This window comes from Lycorma delicatula, chromosome 1, assembly GCF_047948215.1.
Source record: "Lycorma delicatula isolate Av1 chromosome 1, ASM4794821v1, whole genome shotgun sequence".
NCBI classification, from domain to species: Eukaryota; Metazoa; Arthropoda; class Insecta; order Hemiptera; family Fulgoridae; genus Lycorma; species Lycorma delicatula.
The window spans coordinates 314,847,058-314,867,382 of NC_134455.1; the positions used below are offsets into that span (position 1 = coordinate 314,847,058).

General features: G+C 33.4%; 1 protein-coding gene across 6 annotated transcripts in view; it reads right to left on the minus strand.

The window, feature by feature from the left end:
* Hasp (Hig-anchoring scaffold protein) overlaps positions 1-20,325 on the minus strand; it is a 502,258-nt gene that overhangs the window by 92,818 nt on the left and 389,115 nt on the right. For all 6 annotated transcript variants that reach the window (XM_075381941.1, XM_075381932.1, XM_075381913.1 and 3 more), the window contains exon 5: positions 10,485-10,676. In XM_075381941.1, coding sequence (XP_075238056.1) covers positions 10,485-10,676 — 192 coding nt within the window. The remainder of the gene's footprint in view (positions 1-10,484; positions 10,677-20,325) is intronic.

Below are 20,325 nucleotides of genomic sequence, written 5' to 3' on the forward strand. Positions count from 1 at the left end.
CAATGGAAAAAGAACGATATTGATCTGTAATTTGCGTTTTATTTCTGGATGAAAAAATGTGCGAAGAAATAAAAGTCAAGTTGGATTATGTCTATAGGGACTCTCCTATGACAACTAGTGATATTGGTTTTACCAAATTAAATGTGGCCATATATCTGTTTTTGATGAGAAGCACCCAGATCACCCAGCAGACATGGTTACTGAGGAAATTGTTGAAAAGGTCCATGATGTGATTCTTGCTGATCATTGAACGAAAGTGTGCAAAGTAGCAGAGGCCATAGGCGTGTCATACAGAATGGCAGTAAACATGATAATTTAAAAATGAGAAAGCTGTCAGCTCGATGGGTATCAAGATTGCTAACTTCAGACAACAAGCGGATATGACTGTTAACTTCGAAGCAGTGTTTGGACATCTTTAAGTGAAATCCTTAGGCGTTTTTACATCAAGTCATTACCGTTGATGAAACCTGGATCGATTACTGTACGCCAGAGACCAAACAACAGTAAAAACAATGGTTTTTTCCAGGCAAATCTACTCCAAAGGAAGCACAATTATGGGAACAGAACTACAGCGAATTATTAGACAAGAAATTGAAACAGACACAACCCCACTTGGCAAAGAAAAAGGTGCTGTTTCATCACAACATACCAGCTCACTGATCTGGAATCGTTACGGCCAAATTTTGTGAATTGCGCTACGAATTGCTGTTGCATCCACTGTACTTGCTCGACCTGGCTCCCTGCCTCTTCTTTCTGCTCCCCAACATGAAAACATGGGTTGCAAAAAAAAAAATTTGGCTCAAACGAAGAGGTCATCTCAAGATAAAAGCTTATTTTGATGAGTTTGACAAATCGTATTGTTTAACGGGTTTAGAAAAATGGCAGGGATGATGGGTAAAGTGTATCCTCCTAAAAGCAGATTATGTTGAAAACTAAAACTTTTTTCTGAAAAACTTGCATTTTAATTTTCAACTCTGGTACTTATTGATCCATCCTCATAAGTACTGTGTAATGTGACCACCCTTGTAAGCATTGTGTAATGTGAATCTATATTTATTAAACAATCTCTTGATGGATTTATATTTCAGTGCAAATTAATAAAATTAAATAATACATGTATTTAAATAATTAATGCATAAATCATTTTTACTATTTCGGTGCTTTACTGAATTTACTATATTCTAAAACTACTAAAAAATTGTTTTATTTATTGCATTCTCACTTGTAGAGTACAGTTCTTGATGTTAGCAGTGAAGCTTGCATGCTCTACTGATTCTGTGTATTACACCAGTGGTAGCTTAGTTACTGGTCACATCTTCCGAGTTGAACATATTGAAAGTTTGGAGACAAACTAAAGTAGTTACAGAAATACTTACTGTTCAGATAAGGGCTTAGAGTAGCATCTGTTCTCTATATTAACAATTGCAGAAATTGTTCTCCATGTTGGCTAACATATACGTGGAAAGCAACATAATACCACTGCCAAATGTTTCTCAAGTTTTAATATGATGACACATTCTTCTCTGTTATATGTTTCAAAGGAAAATTTCTTCCCATCAGATCTCTGGAGTGGCAGCATAAGAAGTTGCTAGGAAGTAGTCAACAAGAGAAAGAAGATATCGATTGGTTTATAAAAAGGACAGACATTTGTGCAAACAGTTGTGGTGGAAAATTAAAGAGAGATGAGAGTAAACAGAATGTATATTATTCATGTCTAAAATGACATGGGAAGGAGAATATGAAATTAACAGCAATGATGTTATAACATATTATTCTGGAAAAAGAAAAGGAAGAAATGGTCAAGAAATCATTCTAAACAAAGAATTAGCAAAACATATACAAAGGTAAATTTTTTCCAATGATAAAAGTGAACCCAAAGGATTAAGTCTGCTTTTGTATGTATATATATATATATATATATATAGCTGCAGAGGTATGCCATAGGCACGCCCATAGGCATCTCGTAATGGGATCATTAGGTGTCCAAAATTATTACCTCTTGGGTAAAAATATTTTTTTTTTTGATTGATGAAAATTGATATAACGAAAGTTAAATTAGAAATCTAACTCTAGAAATTCTTACTAACGAATCGCTATTTTCTGCTGATGATCAGTACATTCCAGTACCCACTTTTTGGTTATAGTTCATTATTTTATGAAGAACAACAATCACATAAAATAAAAATACATTATTAATATATATTTTACATATATATATTGATATATATGTGATATATACATATATAATAATATAACAAGTATACACTTAACCACAAGACATGTATTAACGAATCAGGATTTTCTACTAGTGATCAGTACATCCATTACTAAGCTAAGGGGGACAGACAGACACACACGCGCCCTTTAGTAGGGTAGGATACGCCATCTGGTTAACTCTTTGAAACATGGTGTTTAGTGTTGATAACCACCTTTTATTAGTCCATTCATGATCAGTGATTAGCATAGCTAACCACTTTTAAAAAAATTGTCATATAATTATATCAGCATGGAGTTTATGTGAACAATAATGACTTATAGTTTACTGATGAATCACAAGATAGCACTAGTTCATAGAACTTAATATTAGTCAATGCAACTAATATAAACAATTAATATAAAATAATCTTTGCATGTTCGTGGTATTGTTGAAGTTATTTATGAGTTTATTTTTGTCATATATATTTTAGTAGCTTTGTCAATGTGTTTTTCTGTATTTATATAATTTTTGGAAGATACTGATATTACATTATAATTTTGAATTCAGTTGTGGTTATCATAGGTCATGCACATTTAACCTCAAAACTATACAGCTTAGTCTTGTGTGACAATTTTACTTTTCGTAAGCACATTTTGTTATTATTGTCAAATTTATTATAATGGAACGACATAATGGCTTTCTATAAAAGAACATGATATTTTGAATGGAGTTGAAGAGATACCATCTGGGTCTGATTATGCTTTCGGTGATAATTCTGACTCTGACTCAACATTTTCTTTAGATCATATGCAACTGCAGTCATGCTATATGTCTGCTACATCATCAGTTAACTGATTGTGAAGGAAAAAATGACCCGATGCTTGATTCAGATCTTCAAGGTCAAGAAGAAGAAACAAATCAGCATCATATTCCTACTCAGTCTTCTGTAACTGTAATTATATCCCCACTGCCTACAGAAACCAGTGTACAAAATGACCCAAAGGGTATAAATCTCCTAGCTCTACCATCCCAACCTACATGGGATAATGAAGCGAGAGAAATCACTCCTTTTCCTAATTTCATTGAAAAGAAAAATCCTTCAGATGCGATAAATACATGGAGGATAAGAGTTCGTTAGCAATATTCACCCATTTTTTTGATGATGAACTAATACAGCACATCGTATTTCAAAATAATCTACATGCAACACAGTAAAGTAAACCTTATATACCAACAGATACCAATGAGATCTGGATTTCCCTAGGAATGAATATGTGTATGGGGATGAAAAGGCTTCAAAGCTAATGTGATTATTGATCGTGAAAACCATTTTTTCATGATTATTATATATCACCAATTATGATGGTGAACAGGTTTGATTGACTTTTAAGTCACTTACATTTCAATGAAAACTCTTTTATGCCAAATTGAAATGAAGTAGGTTATGATAGCTTATTTAAGATAAGACCTATAATTAATTACGTTGAAAACGTATGTACTAAAAACTATCATCCTTATCAAAAGCTTGTAGTTGATGAAGCAATGGTGAAATTCAAAGGGAGATCCAGTATAAAACAATACTTAAAAGATAAGCCTACAAAATTAGGATTCAAGGTATGGATGGTTTGAAATTCAAAGGGCTATAATGCATGCTTTGAAGTATACATGGTAAGAAAGATGGTATAAGACAAATTGGTTTGGCACCTCGTGTTGTCCTTGACCTTTGCAGAGATTTTTATGCTAAAAATAATCAACTTTTCATTGACTACTTTTTCAGTGGTTATGAATTGTTGTTGATGCTAAAACAAAACAACAGTTTTGCCTCTGGAACACTCAATCCAATGAGAAAACATTTGCCCAGATTCAAAAATGAAAAGTCTATGGCAAGAGGAGATTACGACTGGAGACAAGACAAATGATGGATTAACTATGACTGCTTGGATGGACAAAAAAAATCTACTTCCTTTCAAATTACCATGATCATGTGATGTCATGTCAAAGAAAAGGAAGCAAAAGAATGGAAATTCAATTATAGTTTCTTGTCCAAAAATTCTGAGCGACTGCAATCTCAACATGAATTTTGTGGACAAATTTGATTGGCTTAAAAAGAACTACCAAATTGATCACAACATCCCAACCCCATAGGGGAAGACATCCCACCTAGTGATGTTTCAGTCACCCCCCCATTATTTGCCTGGGCTTTAACTCAAAATTGTAAATTCATCACAACAGAAAAAAATGTATTTATGTTTATTTTTTCATTTTTTGAATATGTATGTCACCAATTCATTTATCATTCACAAAAAACTCACACCAGCTACTAATCAACAAACAAATAAAAATTTTTGCCGAGCTGTAAATGACAAGCATATAATCATGCCTCCAAAAGTACCAAAATGATCCATTGAAATAAAAGGAAACAAACCTGTTGTTAGTAAATATATCAGATTGGAATCGAATTGTTACCAACCAATTAGATCTGTCTCTAAACATTATGCAAAGTATAGTACAAAGAAAAATCCTCTCCAAACAATCTGGATGTGTACAACATGCAATGTTCCCCTACGTTTACGTAATGATAAAGACTTTTCAACAATTTCATAAATAATGAAGTTGAAATGTGATTAAATGATACAAAAATTCATTATTATATACTTGTATTTCATCTTTTCTGTAATTAATTTTATATTATTCAATAATGGTCAATGTATACAAATGAATAATGGTTAGTGACACTAACCATCATATTTTTAAATTTTTAACCATATTTTCTAAAAAATAACATATGCAGGTAGAATTTTGTGCTATAAAATTGTAAGATAGACAGATAGTCTTGAAAAAAAATTAAATTTTATTTTTTTATCATTACTTTTTCATGTAGGGTTAAAAAGTTGTTCCAGTTGTCATACTTCAAACAGTTAATATAAGTAAGATGAAACTGAATGAATGTGTTGAATAGAGACTAAATATTATAGATGATGAAGGTAAATTGCAGTCAGGAAAAAATGAAAATCTAGATTGCTATGGGGGAGAAAGGATCAGAAGGTAAAGGGGGAGTATGTACTGGAAATAACTAAAGCAGGAGAAAATTAACTGAGTATTATACAGTAAATAAAATGACCATAAAAAGTATTGGTTTAGAAACCATAAAAGAAAACTACATATAAAGAAAATACAAAGAAATTAAAACAGATATCAAATTAACTACATATTTGTGCAAGGAAGAATCACAAACACAATGAAAAATGTATATGAATTGCCAGAAATCAACATTAGTAGTAACCATGCAATTAAAAGCAGAAATAAAAATAGTACTAAGAGAGTCAAAAGAATAAAGTAAGTAATCAAATGATATCTGGGAAAAATAATATTGGAAAAGAGGTAGTAGGAAAGAAGTTAGCTCAATCATTGAAGAAAAAGATAGAGAAGGAAAATACTGCAGATGAATTATGAGTAAGAATGAAAGATGCCATAAAAACGGGGAAATACAAAGCTGGTTTATCAAAGGAAGAAGAAAAAGCCATGGATTACCTGAAGGCTGAATGGAAAAATTGAAGGGAGAAGAAAATATAAGAACACATAGGATGAAGAAGCTAACAGAGAAGAGAGCTTTCAGAGAAGCCCTCTTCTACTGGAATCTCTTCTATAAGAAGAGGAACATAGAAAAACAAATGAGCTTGCAGATGAATGGTCAGATATAGAAATTTTAGAAAGAATAGGAAATTATGAGGTAATGAATGTATGAACTGAAACAGTAAAATATAGTAACATTCAAAAAGTAGAGGAAGAGTATACGTACTACAGAAATTGACTGTAGAAATAGCAAACTCTTAAACAAAAGGAAAGATGTACTGGAAAGATGAAAGGAATATGTGAAGGAACTACACCAATCAAAAAGAAAGCCAAATGATCTTCCTGTAGAAGATCAGAATGAAATAGTAGAGAAGTAAGAAGGGGCAATAAAACTAAAATGATAAATTACACAAGCAATAAAAGATATGAAGAATGACAATGCTGTGAGAATGGATGCTGTCAATAGAAGTGATTAAATGTCTTGATAATGATTATTACATGAGATGGTGAAATTGTGTAATGAGGTTTATGGATCTGTTTTTTAAACATCACAGGACATCTATTAAAACAACCATGATTCTAACTCCCAAAATGTTTGGTGCGGTGAAGAATGAAGATCACAGAATATTTAATTTAATTTCATATTCAGCAGAGATTCTTTTGTTAACTTGAACATAAGACTATGTAAAAAAATAAGTTATTACAAAAGATCAATATGAATGTTTAAAGAAAAGAGACCCAGGGAAGACAGCTGTTCTAATAACTTGAGAAGTAATATAAAAAAGCCAAAGGAATAAGTGAATATTTTATACTCGTGGCTGTTTAAAAGAAACTGATTGAATCAAATAAGTTAAGCTAATGGAAGTATTAAAAAGCAACAGAGAAAACTGGAAAAACTGAAAATCAATTAATGAATTGTAGATGAATCTGAAAATGACTATGAAAATAAAAAATGAGCAAACAGAGATTTAATGTAGGAAGAGGAGTAAGGTAAAGGTGCTCCACATCCTTAACCTTTTGTAATATGTTTATTGAAGATAATATAAAAAAATTCCCAACAGAAGATAATGGGATCAGTGTTACAGAAAGAAAAATAATTTATTTAAGACTTGCAGTAGATTTTTTTTAAGGAGATGAAACATAGGAATCCAAAAGATGATTTTAAATTAAAAATTACTATGATTGAATATATGAAAATAAATGTTAGGAAAACAGAAGTGAATGTAATGAACTGATAAAACAAATAAGGCAATCTATCATAAAATCTACTTTTATAAAAATAGAAGTAATTAGAATTTAACAGAAACAGTACAGATTCCTAAGTAAAATGGAAACAGAAAACTGCAAATTAAAATCCAAAATAAATACAATTAAATAGTTATGTGCTAAGATGGAGTCATGCCTGAAGAGGTGTCTTGTGAAATATTATGTTGGGAGTGCATGGGTATGCAACATCTGCTTTAAAAAAAGGGAAAAGGAAAGGCTGGAGACATTTAGTGTGGGGGAGGTTGGAGAGGATTGACTGGACATATATATTGAAAAATAAAGAAATTATAAAAAGAGTTAAAGAATAAAAACTTAATCAGAATAATTCAATGTAGGAAGGAAACAAAATTTAAGACATTGCTTGTTTTTGTTTGGGATGTTTCATTAAAGGAGAAGGGTTAACCAAAATACTTTAGAATTAATAGCAAAAAAAAGAAGGCAAGAAAAAATAAAAATTATAGACAATTTAAAAGGAAATAGGAGCTATCAGAAATAAACTGTTGGAAACAAACAGCTGGAAATGGAGAGAGACAAGGTCTAAGAGTCCTACTTCATGGTAGTATGATAATAACATCATACTACTTATTGCAACAATTTAATGGTGAATTATTTGAATTCGCCAATAATTTATTGAATTATTATTTATATAAAGAAAAAATAATAGACATAGTGTTAATGAATTGGAATTCACCCAAAAATAAAATAACTGGCAATACAAATGACGAAGGAGCTGCATAATAACTCCAAAGGATTTTTTTGAAAGTGTACATAAAGTACTTAGCAAGCAACAATTAAAACAATGTTTTTGCTACTTTTTTCATGATTTATGAACTTTTTTCTTAAAGAAAAAATCTTATTGAACTCAGACATGTTTGATAAACATTTTTGTTATTTCCCAGGTAAAAATATGATGAGCGCAATGTAGCTTTTGATTGAAAAATATTTCTAAACAGAAATGTTTTCAACTTTCAGACTGGTAATGAACTTTTAGATGATATTTAAGGTATTTTACATTTTCTAGATTTTTAATCAGATCTGATATGCTCTTAATAAAACAGCAATTTTACATGTAATACGATTTTGAGTTTATGATCAAATCATAACAATTATATAGTATAACAGCTATGTAGCAATCATTAAATCATGTATCTATATACTACTAGCAGTATATTCTATATTAAATGTTATTTTACTTTTTGGTTTTATGAATTGCATTAATGACACAATAGAATCTTTTATCCTCTAATTGTAATGACTTTTAATCAAAAATCTTTCATTTTTTACAGTGATTATTTAAAAAAAAAAATAATGCCCCAGATAAATCCAACCCCACGTCTGTAGATCATCTATGCACACGTCTGGGGCGGGTAACAACATGGTAATTCGGTACCTCCACTTCTGTTCGCCAACGGGGAAATGGTCTTGCTCAGGAACTTCTTTTGGAGTATGGGATTGGTGGTCCCGAGCTATCTGAGCTGGTTGCTGTTGTGCTTCTCGTTTCACTGCTTGCAGCGGTGGTGGGAGGCATGATTGTGATCTGTTTGCCGATGCTTGGTGGAGTGAGGACGGGGAGTGCCCACCCATTTTCTCCATTATGGAGCTGGTTTGAGGGTGGGCTGCTGTCAGCATGCTCTGCCGATGTCTTGCGCCGTCCAGCGTGAGTCAGTCACTTCGGCCTTCGGCAAGGATTGTCCCATGGATAAGGGTATTGAAGCCCTTACTGCTATGTGCGAGCCCTGGGATGTCGGTATCGTGGTCAGCTAGTACCTGGCTCGCCAGCCTGGGTAAAATTTGTCGGAGGCGGCTGACTAGGGGAACCCAGGCAGGATCAATGATCCGGGGCATGCCCAACCATCTCTCCAGCCGCACCTTGTGACATCATGACACACAATTTGGGTTTATGGACAAATTACCATCCACACCTCACGTGGCAGAGGGTCCATGTAAAAACCCTTGTTCTGGAGAGTCTTTGTCTTCACAACTGATGCGAAGGAAGAGTGTTGAATACAGCGATAAGGAAGAGATCATGGAATTGGAAGAGAAGAAAAAGAAAACATAAAAATTTAGAACGAAGAAAATTGGTTCAGTACCAAAATATTTGATCATAAAGAGGAAAGACAGGGATTTTTAAAAAAACAAGTCCTTTCGTGGTAGCTCATGGCATCACGGAACCTGCTGGAGGACCAGTAAAGGAGACGTGAAAAACTGCAGTAGGGCTTTTTGTAGAAACAGTTAACGACTATCAATAATTGCGACTACTAATAGCAAAGAAAATCGGAGTCAAGGACATTGAGGTATCTTCTCACAGTACATTGAAGATCATCGAGGACAAAATGAAGAGTCATCCATCAAGAGAAATCAGTCCAAAGCCTGTGCAGGAGAAAGTAGATAGATCTGTTGAAAGTAGCACAATAAAGCTAAAATCTGTTTTTTTTATATTTAAAGCTGTAACTGAAAAGAAAACTGAACCAAATAAAGTAAAGGTATAGGAAGTAAAAACCCCCACCGAGGGATCTTTAAAAATAGAAGTGATGATTTTGGAAAAGGATTTTAAAAACCCATAGTTGAACCTCCAAAAGTACAGAAACCATTAGCGGAAAGGGCGAGACAGTCAATCGGCCCATGAACTTTAGCTGTAAGTGCATCCAGTATGGACTGCGAAGTACTTTTGTCTGTGCCAGCGGAGCCGGTGTCATCCGACGCCAGGTGCACGAGATCCTCCAAGACTTATGGCGGGGGAATTTAAGACTCCATCTTGAAGGACTCAGACACAATGGATGTCAACATCAAGGCCCTTCAGAGGATGGAGAAAAGGACTACAAAAAGATGGCCAAAAGGAAAACCAAGGCGATAAAATTAAAGGAAAATTGATTTTGTATTTCTATGGATAATTTACAGATATGTATTTTTTAAATAATTTTTAGATATGCGTATTTTGATGTGAGATATTAAGTGGCAAGAGCCCTTTACACTCTTGTCATAACTTATATATAATTATATATCAAAGTTTTAACATATTTTGGAATGATGGTTATAATGGAGTTTTTACTAGATGTAAAATTTGAATTGATTGACATTTCGAAAGAAATGGTTTCTTGTTTTTAAGTGGCAAGGACAATTTACACCCTTGCCATTCTGTGTTTTAGCCCTATGAAGAGTAACTGTTTTAGATGATTCTTATAGACAAGACAAGTCTATAAGAAGACTGTCGCTAGTGGTTTATTACTGGGAAAGAATAGTATGTTTTACTTTTTTCTTTTTGTTGTGGAAGGGGCTAATGACCATAGTAGTCAATGCCTTTAAAACTTTAAAAAAAAAATAAATAAATAAAAAAAGTGTATATATAAAATAAGAACACTAAATTACCATAATTATTTATCGCCTTTCTAAAAAGAGTTTTTACATTTTAAAGAATTTTTTAAAGTGATGTCAAAAATCTAAAACTTACGTTCACATGAAATATCTGGGCCATACCAGGAAGCCATATTATCAATAGCCAGACATTTTGCTCTAGGAAAACCATTTGTTACATATCCATGGGTACACTGATACTGAACTTCTGCGTCAAGATCAAAAGTAACTTGTTCAGGTAGTGCATTGTGACGAGCATGTTCTATCTCTGGTGGTGATTTACAATATACTGTAAACAAAAACAGGCAGTTTATATGGTACATACATAAACAAAAATAAATTTTTCATATAAATGTAGATCAAAATCTGCATTTAAAAAATAATACTAATATTTTAAATATAGGCATGTATAGAAAGAAAACTTGAATAACCACTTTTTCATAGAAAATGTAATAATGTTTTTTTCAATGGTAAGCTGTTTATCACAAAGTAAATGTGAAAAAGTAGTTTATTTAAATATACTTTATAAAAATAAGTTGCTAAACTTCATGAATGATTTTTTGTAAAGATATATTAAAAAAAACTACAATGAAATTGTAAACTGTACGGCAAGAGTCTCGCAGATATCATTTCTTCTGCTCAAAAAACAAAAATTTCTGTAATAAAAATAAAACTGTTTTTAACAAAACGACACTGATAACAAAAAAGGTAAGACACTATATTTCTATTTCCAAAATCTGTTATTAATTTTGAATTTTCTTTCATTTAGAAAAAAAAAATACATGTTAAATATATGTAATAGACAATATATATACAATAATAGATAATAAACATGTTTAAGCTTTCCATATAAGAAAAAACAAAATTTGTTACAAAACTTTTACCGGCATGATTTCATTTATTAAACAACGAATAATCATAAGAATTGTATTATTTCTGTAAATGCCATATGCATTACACAAAAATGAATCAGTACCTTTCTTGTATTAGCAAAACTTGTATGATTTCCCCCCCTCAACATGTATGTTGTTATTGTTTGTCAGTAATATGTGAGTAAACTGAAACTGCAAAAAGGTTTTATAAAACATTACTTTAACATTACTAATCTATACTATTATATAGAGGGGTTTTGTTTTATTCGGGATAAACAAAAAAACTACCTGATCGATTGCAATCAAATTTTTACCGATGTTTCTTGGCATAACGGAGAAGGTTTATTGATATACTTCTTCTCAAAAATTTCTAAAAACAATTAAAAACCATGTTAAAAAGATAGTGCCTCACTGCCTCCATAAGTAGTATGTTTACTCTCCACTAGGCGGCGGATATGTTGCGCTAAATTCAGTCTACTTAATCACAAGAGCGTAAGCTGACGGTAATTGTTAATTATTGAATATATCAAATAATTTGAATCTGTTTCTTTTTTGTACTTACAGTAGTTAGGTAAGTGCAGTTGTATTCGATTTCCAAGGTAATATGATATATTGGTTCCATGATAGGCGATAAATATTTGATTATTCAAATTTATAAAATTAAATAAATAAAATTAATAAATAATAATAAGTACATAAAAATACAAATATAAAATATAAGTAAAAATAATCTATGCTTAGAAAATAAATAAAATAATCTGTAAATTAATTGACAACGGACTGCTTCAAGCGGGAGAGAACGTAAAGTAAAGCTTCTTTGCTTTTAGCGTGGTGAGAACCGTGTGCAGCAACCGACACACCACCATTGGTTAGCTCTGCGCTAATAGGAACTAAAATAGAAATGTGAGCACATACGAAAAACAAATAAACCCATGCACTATCATTTTTTTTTAAGAGAATGATTTTGGCGGTATTTGTTAAGTTCTTTTTCTAAAATCATGCCGAAATGGAAGAGACGTAATATTGGTAGAAAATCTACAGATGCAAGACGAATGTCTACATCGCCTTTACATGAGACGAAGAGCTTTTGGATCTGTTTTTCGATGCTTTACAGTACAAACGTGCAGGAAAGCCATTTTAAAGTTAAGATCTGCTTTTGAATATGATCCTCATTTGGATTATATTAATAGTAGATATTTTCAAATTGGTGCAATGATTAAAATACGCGATCATTGTTTCGAAAAAAAATGAAAATATGAAGCAACTGGTATGTTTTTCACTTCCTACACTTAATCAATTGCCAGAACCAATCAAGTGTTTTGCTTTAGGATCTCATCCGCTGTCGAAACATTTTCTTGATAATGTTAAAAAATGCAACACTATTTCAAATGACTTCTTTCAGTGCTAAACAAATTACAGCAGAAGGGAATTTTATGCCTACGTTTAAAATTCAAGGTCAAGTTTAGCATCGCAAGGAAGTTTATTGCTTGCTCCTGCAGGCCGTAGTGTGTGACTATTTGTCAAACCGTACGGCTCTGTTTAAAGATGTGCACCTGTCTGTGGAAACGTCTGTCACCAGGGGAAGCCCGCAGGGTTCTGTTCTCGGTCCCCTGCTGTGGAACCTGGCATTTGACGGATTTCTGGTACTGATATTCCCAGAAGGGGTTACGGCCCAAGCTTTCGCCGATGACTTGTTTCCTGTTAGTTCGTGGTAATTCACGACCGCAGCTAGAAGACCGGGTGCAGGCGGCTTTGTCGACCGCGGAGGGCTGGATGGACATACAAAATTTACAAATTTGTGTGCCCAAGACGAAGTATATGCTTATCAAAGGTGCAGACAAATTATCGTACAGTTGTAACCCCCCATATTAAGTTAAAGACTGTGTAATCAGCGGAGTTAAAGTTCATTAAGTACCTAGGTGTTTTGTTGGATATGAAGTTGCTGTTCAGCAACCACATTAGGCAAATAGCAGTGGACGCCGTCTCTGTGATGAACAAGCTTAGGAGGATAGCTCGAAAGGATTACTGGCTGTCGGGCCGTCATTTGTACATGGTGTACCGAAAGTGGTGTCTTCGAAAGTATGACCTCTTATGCTGGGTCCGTTTGAGTGCGCAGGTTGGATAGAAATAAAGCACTTCTTCAGAATTTAAGGGGTGCCCAGTGCACTCCTTAATTGTATGTACTGGTGTCTTTAAAACAACCTCCTATGAGATTAACACCTCATTGGGAATGGCTCTCCCAATCAATTTCGTGGTGAAAGTTCGGTTGGCCATGTAAAAGTTGCGAAGAGGCAGGGAGGCCAAGGTATTTGGGATGTGGTTTTGAACCGGGCCTATACCGGAGCAGAATGGTGATCACAATACACCGGTTCTAAATTTCGAACAATTGCCCATCTCCCCCCTGCGGAGGAGGCTTTACAGCTTCGCGATGTATGCATGGCAGCAAGAATGGCACACCACGATTAAGGAAAATTCCTCGTATAGATTTATATTGTACTTGGGGGGATGGTATGCCTATCTTTAGTTTTTAAGGACAACGGGTCCCCAGGTGCTCTTCAACCACGTGAACTTGAACCAATATTTGTTTGGGTTCTGCCTAGGAGTTGATGAGCTAAGCGTCTGTGGGGAGGTCCAGCCAAAGAAACACATGATGTTCGACTGCCCAGCTCTTAGGGGGGCCAGAACTCACACAACCCTGGAACTTAGAGTTCAAGGAGTCGGACCGTGTGGGTGTTCCTTGATATCGTTGCTTTGTTCAACCGGCATCAGTAGTTTATTTAAGGAAAAGACAACTAACTGGCTGCTGTGGGAAACTATCCGAGAGTTATGGCTGGCCATCAGCCAATTAAAAGCTCCAAGTGCTTTAGTAGTGCTTTCAGCGACCTGGGGGTGACAGCAAATTGCTATCTTGACGAGATAAATTAATTTATTGAGTGTCATCTATGTTTTAGCAGTTGACGGGTTCATCCTACACATTTTAGAAATATATAACAAATGAGTGGTGGGACACGAAGCAAGTGGTGTGTGGCACCACGCTTAGTTCGCTCACGCAATTAGGTTAGCTCTAGGAGCTGGTTAGGACATTGGTCGCTAAACTGATTCGAGGCTCAGTAGCTGTTCGTGGCACAGACATTCGGTCTTATGTTTTAGGGTGACCTAATGGGGTGGTGGCGGGAGAAAAGCCATGCCAAAAAAAACCACCTGGTGTTGATCCCTTTTTTTTACAAATATACTTCCTTTCTGATCCTGAACAAACTTCTATTCGTACTAATATTATTCCAGACTTGAAGAAGGAACTAATAATAGCCCTCTAGCAAGTTTTGTTGGGACATAATAATTTGATTAGAATGTTTAAATGCAATATTGACAACACACCTTTGGGTAATGCGGAAGTTTTTAAATTAATAATTCATGCTGGTCATGTACCTATTAATCAGCATAGGGGTCTATAATGCTCCAGCTAATAATGTAGCTGCTGTTTTATTGGTCGATGAAAATGAAGGACCTAGGGATATAATCTTCTTTTTTTCCTGTTTAGAACCGGTGTATTACCGTTTAGATAATACTTCAGAGGATGATATGTATGAGTGTGAATGAAGTGTAGTCTTGTACATTCTCAGTTCGACCGTACCTGAGATGTGTGGTTAATTGAAACCCAACCACCAAAGAACACCGGTATCCACGATCTAGTATTCAAGTCCGTGTAAAAATAGCTGGCTTTACTAGGACTTGAACGCTGGAACTCTCGACTTCCAAATCAGCTGATTTGGGAAGACGCGTTCACCACTGGACCAACCCGGTGGGTATAATCTTACGTTGTCATGACGTTCAAATGCAATGTGTGTCTGAACTTCATTGCTCTTACGATCCTTTACAATATCCTCTTATGTTTTTGAAGGGTGAAGTTTGTTATTTACTAACGACTCCACTAAATAAAAAAATGAACAAAATAAAACAGTTTCCTGCACTCAGTTTTATGCTTATCGACTTATTGTCACATGTTGGTATGATTAGTAACTAAAATACGACCTGATGAAATTGATCTTATCATATCTGCTGAACTCCCTGATAAAGATGTTGACCCATTATTATATGACATTGTTTGTAAACATATGTGTCACAGACCATGTGGTGATATAAATAGGTCATCACCATGCATGATAGATGGAAAATGTTCAAAAAAGTATCCTCGAATGTACATCTGCAGCACTCAAAATGCAGATATAAAATAACATGTTGAGTGATCAATGCCCAGCAAAACTACTGAAGATATATTGATGAAAATTTGTATACACTTTCTCCTTCTGGTGTACACACATATTATGAAAATCCACTTTGAAATTCTGAGTTTAATGGGTTAAAATGGAGTTACAATGAAATTGATTTTTTTTTGTTTGATTTCTCGGTAACAGATGTAGATATCAACTTAAATTTTTGGTGTGTGTAGTCTTAATATGAATATCTAAAAACTGTTGATACATTTTTTGAAAATCAGCGATTAAAAGTGTTAAAATGGATTTTGGTTTTTTTTAAACCCTGTAATTTTTTTAATTTCTTGGTAACAAATGAAGAAACAACCAGATTTTTGGTGAGTGTAATCTTCATGTCAATAAACCAATTTCTAGATTTTTGAAATTTGCCTTTGCAAGAGTATGAAGAAAGGTAAAAAATTTTTTTGAATAATGATTGTAAATTTTCCAAACCGGACTATAGTAAACAAGATATTATTCAGTAAATTTCAGCTTGTGAATATTCTTCATATAAATATTTAAAAACCATTTCAGGGTTTTTTTAATTCCAATTTTTTAAGGGGTGTGAAGATATACAGCACTGTGACTCAACCAACACAACCACTACCACCGTAACTGTATGTGTGACTGGCTTACTTGACTAAAGAACATAAAATAATTGACTGCTATGGGAAACATAAGTAACCATACAGCAATGGTAAAGCTGCAATGGGGAGCTAGAGTAAGTATAAAAATACAAAGTGGAAAAATAGTTTTAAAAATGTTAGGCCAATCCAGCAAAATATAAATACTAAATCAGCTGATGAAATATTGCACGATTTTCCTGGCTACTAAAGTCAAATATAATATGATAAAAGGGTAACTTATATAAAAGTAATGAAAAAAATTGCTTCTAATTTTGGATCCGGAAAATAATATAGATGCAAAATCTACTTTAATTTTAATAGCCTTTTAAGTGATGAAAAGAAATAAAAAAAGTTTTAATAATAAAAATTAAAATACCCCCCCAAAAAAAAACAGGATGTGTATTTTTTAGAGGTGGGGAATAGATTTTAAGAAGAATATTTCTAAAAAATTCATATATAGATTAAGCTTAATAAATTTGCTTAATTTTCTCTAAATCTAACATCTCCTTGAATAAAGATTAAAAGAAGAAAAAAAACCCCTCAAAAAAAGACCAAAAGCAGTGCGACACGCATACATACATTTATATATTCTCTGCATATGTTTTTTTTTTTTATCTAGACCAACTAGTTGGACTCTAATACGTAAAGATTTGTGAAAGATCCAAAACCCCATTTTTGACATGGACCGTACTTTCTTCTTTAATGTAGCAAATATACTCATAGCTAAGTAAAAACCAAGTCCTTATAAAAACAAAACTACTGATGGAAGTGTTCGGAAGCCTGATAATTTCATGTCTATTTTACATTATTTCCAGTATAATAGTTGCATATATTCCCCTCCTGTCATAATTTCCATTCGTCAATGGTAAATAAAAATACAGATAAAATCGTCAGAATTTCTAAGTCCATAATTTGAACTATTATGACATTATTTATATTAATAGTAATGATTTGAAAAAGAATTAAATATTCTCAATTTTTACTTTTTTAAATCTATTTTCTCATCACTATTTTATAAACACTGGTGGAACCATAATGGTCAATGAAAATAATATAATTTTAATGAATATTACTTTAAATCAGCCACTCTCTGTGGTGGAGTGGTAGTGTCTTGGCTTTTTATCCAGAGATCCTGGGTTCAAATCCCAGTCAGACATGGCATTTTTCATATGCTACAAAGAAATTTCAATTTCATATTTCCATGCACATGCTTCAAGCTTATATGGGAATTAATCATCCAAAAAAAAGAAGATTTATCAGAAATATAATTTACAATAATTTTCTATTATGAACAACAATAATTAATTATTTATATAACACTTTCTCATTCATCATTTAGAAAATCCATAAATTAGGAACTTCTTTCTGATACCTGCCATGATCACTCATTAGGAATTCTTCCTATGTATTAATTCCTCTGACTTCCCCTATAATTTTTCTAAAAATATTAAATTTTTTGGAGATATTCCCCTGATTTCTTAAAATAAAAAAATACTTCTATAAATTTCCCTTTCCATTAAAAGCACTTCTAAAACCAAACTGGCTTTTAAATGTACAGTATTGCTGGTGAATGAAGATTATTTTTAAAGATTATTAACAACAACAAAAAGTAATAACTAGACAATGTACTTACTTCTGTATTAGCTAGTTTAATTGATTTACAAAGAAATATTAATTAATGCTATTATGTCAATTTCAAAGTAAATGAGAACAATGTAATAATAATAAAAAGTACATGAAGGGTTCTAAGACTGAGCCTCATGCATGCAATAACTGAATATGATATTACAAACTCTGTTTTAACTTCTATTATTACATCAAGCTCAGTTTAATCTAATTACTGGGGGTCTCAAAGGATCGAGTAGGTTATAATATTAAACCAAAGTTGGTACATTAAGTACTTTCTATTTGGTTTCGTATCATACAGCAATTCCCAAACTTTTCATTTTGCATACAACTGTAAATAAAGCTCAGTGTCATCAAACATATTTTATTAAGTTCAAGTTTTTTTAATATTATAAAGGAAAAAAAATGTTTCCTTAATTTAAATATTCAATTAATAACCATAAAACTTAGTTTACTGTTCATTATTTATTTAAAAAGATTGTGTTACTGTTTCAATAATTTGAATTTTTAATTCTTATTCAATTCAACTTAAAGGTTAGTAAGCCTCATAATTTGTTTCTTAACAAAGCAGATATCTTATTTGTTAAGAATTTCTTTCTTTCTTAACTCCATTTAGATAATACCAATTTTCTTTACTTTTATACAACTTCCATATGGGTTTCTAAATATGGAAGTTAAATGCTGGTATTTTTATAATTTTTCTTTGTAAAATTTTTTTTTTTGTTAATTTAGCAATTCATTTTTTATATCATCAAATTTAAACTGTTATTTTTTTGTTTGCATGATAGCTTCCTTCCAAGAATTTTTCTAGTAACATAGTGAACAAACTTGAATAGCAAAACAGATGTCCAGTCATACTGTTTATACAGTTATTGAATATTACTTTAATTTCTCAGTATTTTAATATAATTCTCTCTTTTTACTTTCTTTTGCACGTACCTTGATCTTTTCTTTATTCAACTATAGTACGAGGATTATTTTTTCCAGGTCCGATCGGTCACAAAATAAAAACCCGTGCAAAAATCGGATGAACCTTTGCGCATATATGTTGCGCAGCATCTCTAGTATGGTCTTCAATCACGCCGCATCATGTAAACAGCCAGCTAGCACGTAAACATGTCTACAACAATAGCATCTCCCGCCAAGTGTGAAGTGCATGCGGTAATTTGATTTCTTCAGGATGAGGGGTGGGTGTAATGCAGCTGAAATTCATAGATGAATAAGTAATGTGTACGGTGAAACTTCAATGAGTGACACCAAATGGTGCAGGAACTTTAAAGCAGGACGCGCAGATGTTCATGATTCAGACGGTCAGGGAAGGAAGTGAGTGTCAACCGATGATCTTGTTGAGCGAGTGGATGAGGCAATTCGAGAAAATCGTCGGTTCACAATTTCTGTATTGAGTGATTCGTTTCCTGAAATTTCAAGGTCAGCCCTCTACACCATTGTGAGTGAGAGACTTCAGTACCGCAAACTGTGTGCGAGATGGGTTCCCAAGTTGCTGTCCGACCATCACAAAACAATAAGAATGGACGCCTCCCTAATGTTTCTCCAGCGCTACCACAATGGAGAAGATTTTTTGAACAAAATTGTCACAGGGGACAAGACATGGGTCCATTTCGAAATTGAAGAAACAAAAGAACAATCCAAACAGTGGATGCATTCTCATTCTCCCAGTAAACCCCAGAAGCTTCAAGCGAACCTTCTCAAACAAAAAGTGTATGACTACTGTGTTCTGGGATCGGAATGGAGTTCTCTTGGTGGAATTCATGGAATGTGGCATGACCATCACTGCAGCCTCATACTGCGTGACTCTTCAACGTCTACGAAGAACAATTCAGAATAAGTAGAGAGGAATGTTGTCATCAGGCATTGTCTTTCTCCATGAAAATGCTCGGCCGCACCCTGCAGCTGTAACAAAGAAGCTCCTGCAGCGTTTTTGTTGGGAAGTGTTTGATCACCCACCATACAGCCCGGACTTGGCTCCATTCGATTTTCACCTCTTTGCTCACATGAAACGCTGGCTAGGAGGACAACATTTTGGCACAGACATCGAGCTGCAGACCAGCGTAAAAACATGGCTGAAAACAAAGGCGGCTCCATTCTATGATGAGGGTATTGGAAAGTTGGTACCACGCTACGACAAATGTCTAAATCGGAGTGGCGACTATGTAGAGAAATAGCGTAACTATGTAAATAGTTGTTACAAATAACAATTTTTTATTTTCACTGTCGTTTTAATTTCGTGACCGATTGGATCTTGAAAAAAAATAACCCTCGCATTTTCATCGTTCTCAGCTGGAAAATCTCAAAATCTTCAGTTTTCTTCTTTTCATTTCATATATATGTTCTAAGATATAATTATAGGGTTCACTTAAATCTTTTGATAAATTGCTTTATTATTTTTAAACAGATTTCTTTCTTGCTAACAAGTTAAATATTTTTTAATTTTCCTTGTGACACATAATTATAGTACTTCTTTGATTTTTTGAAAGCAGTAACTCGTTTTTGTTTCTCTCCTTCTTATCGCAACATTTTTTTTCTCTTTTGTATATTCCATAATA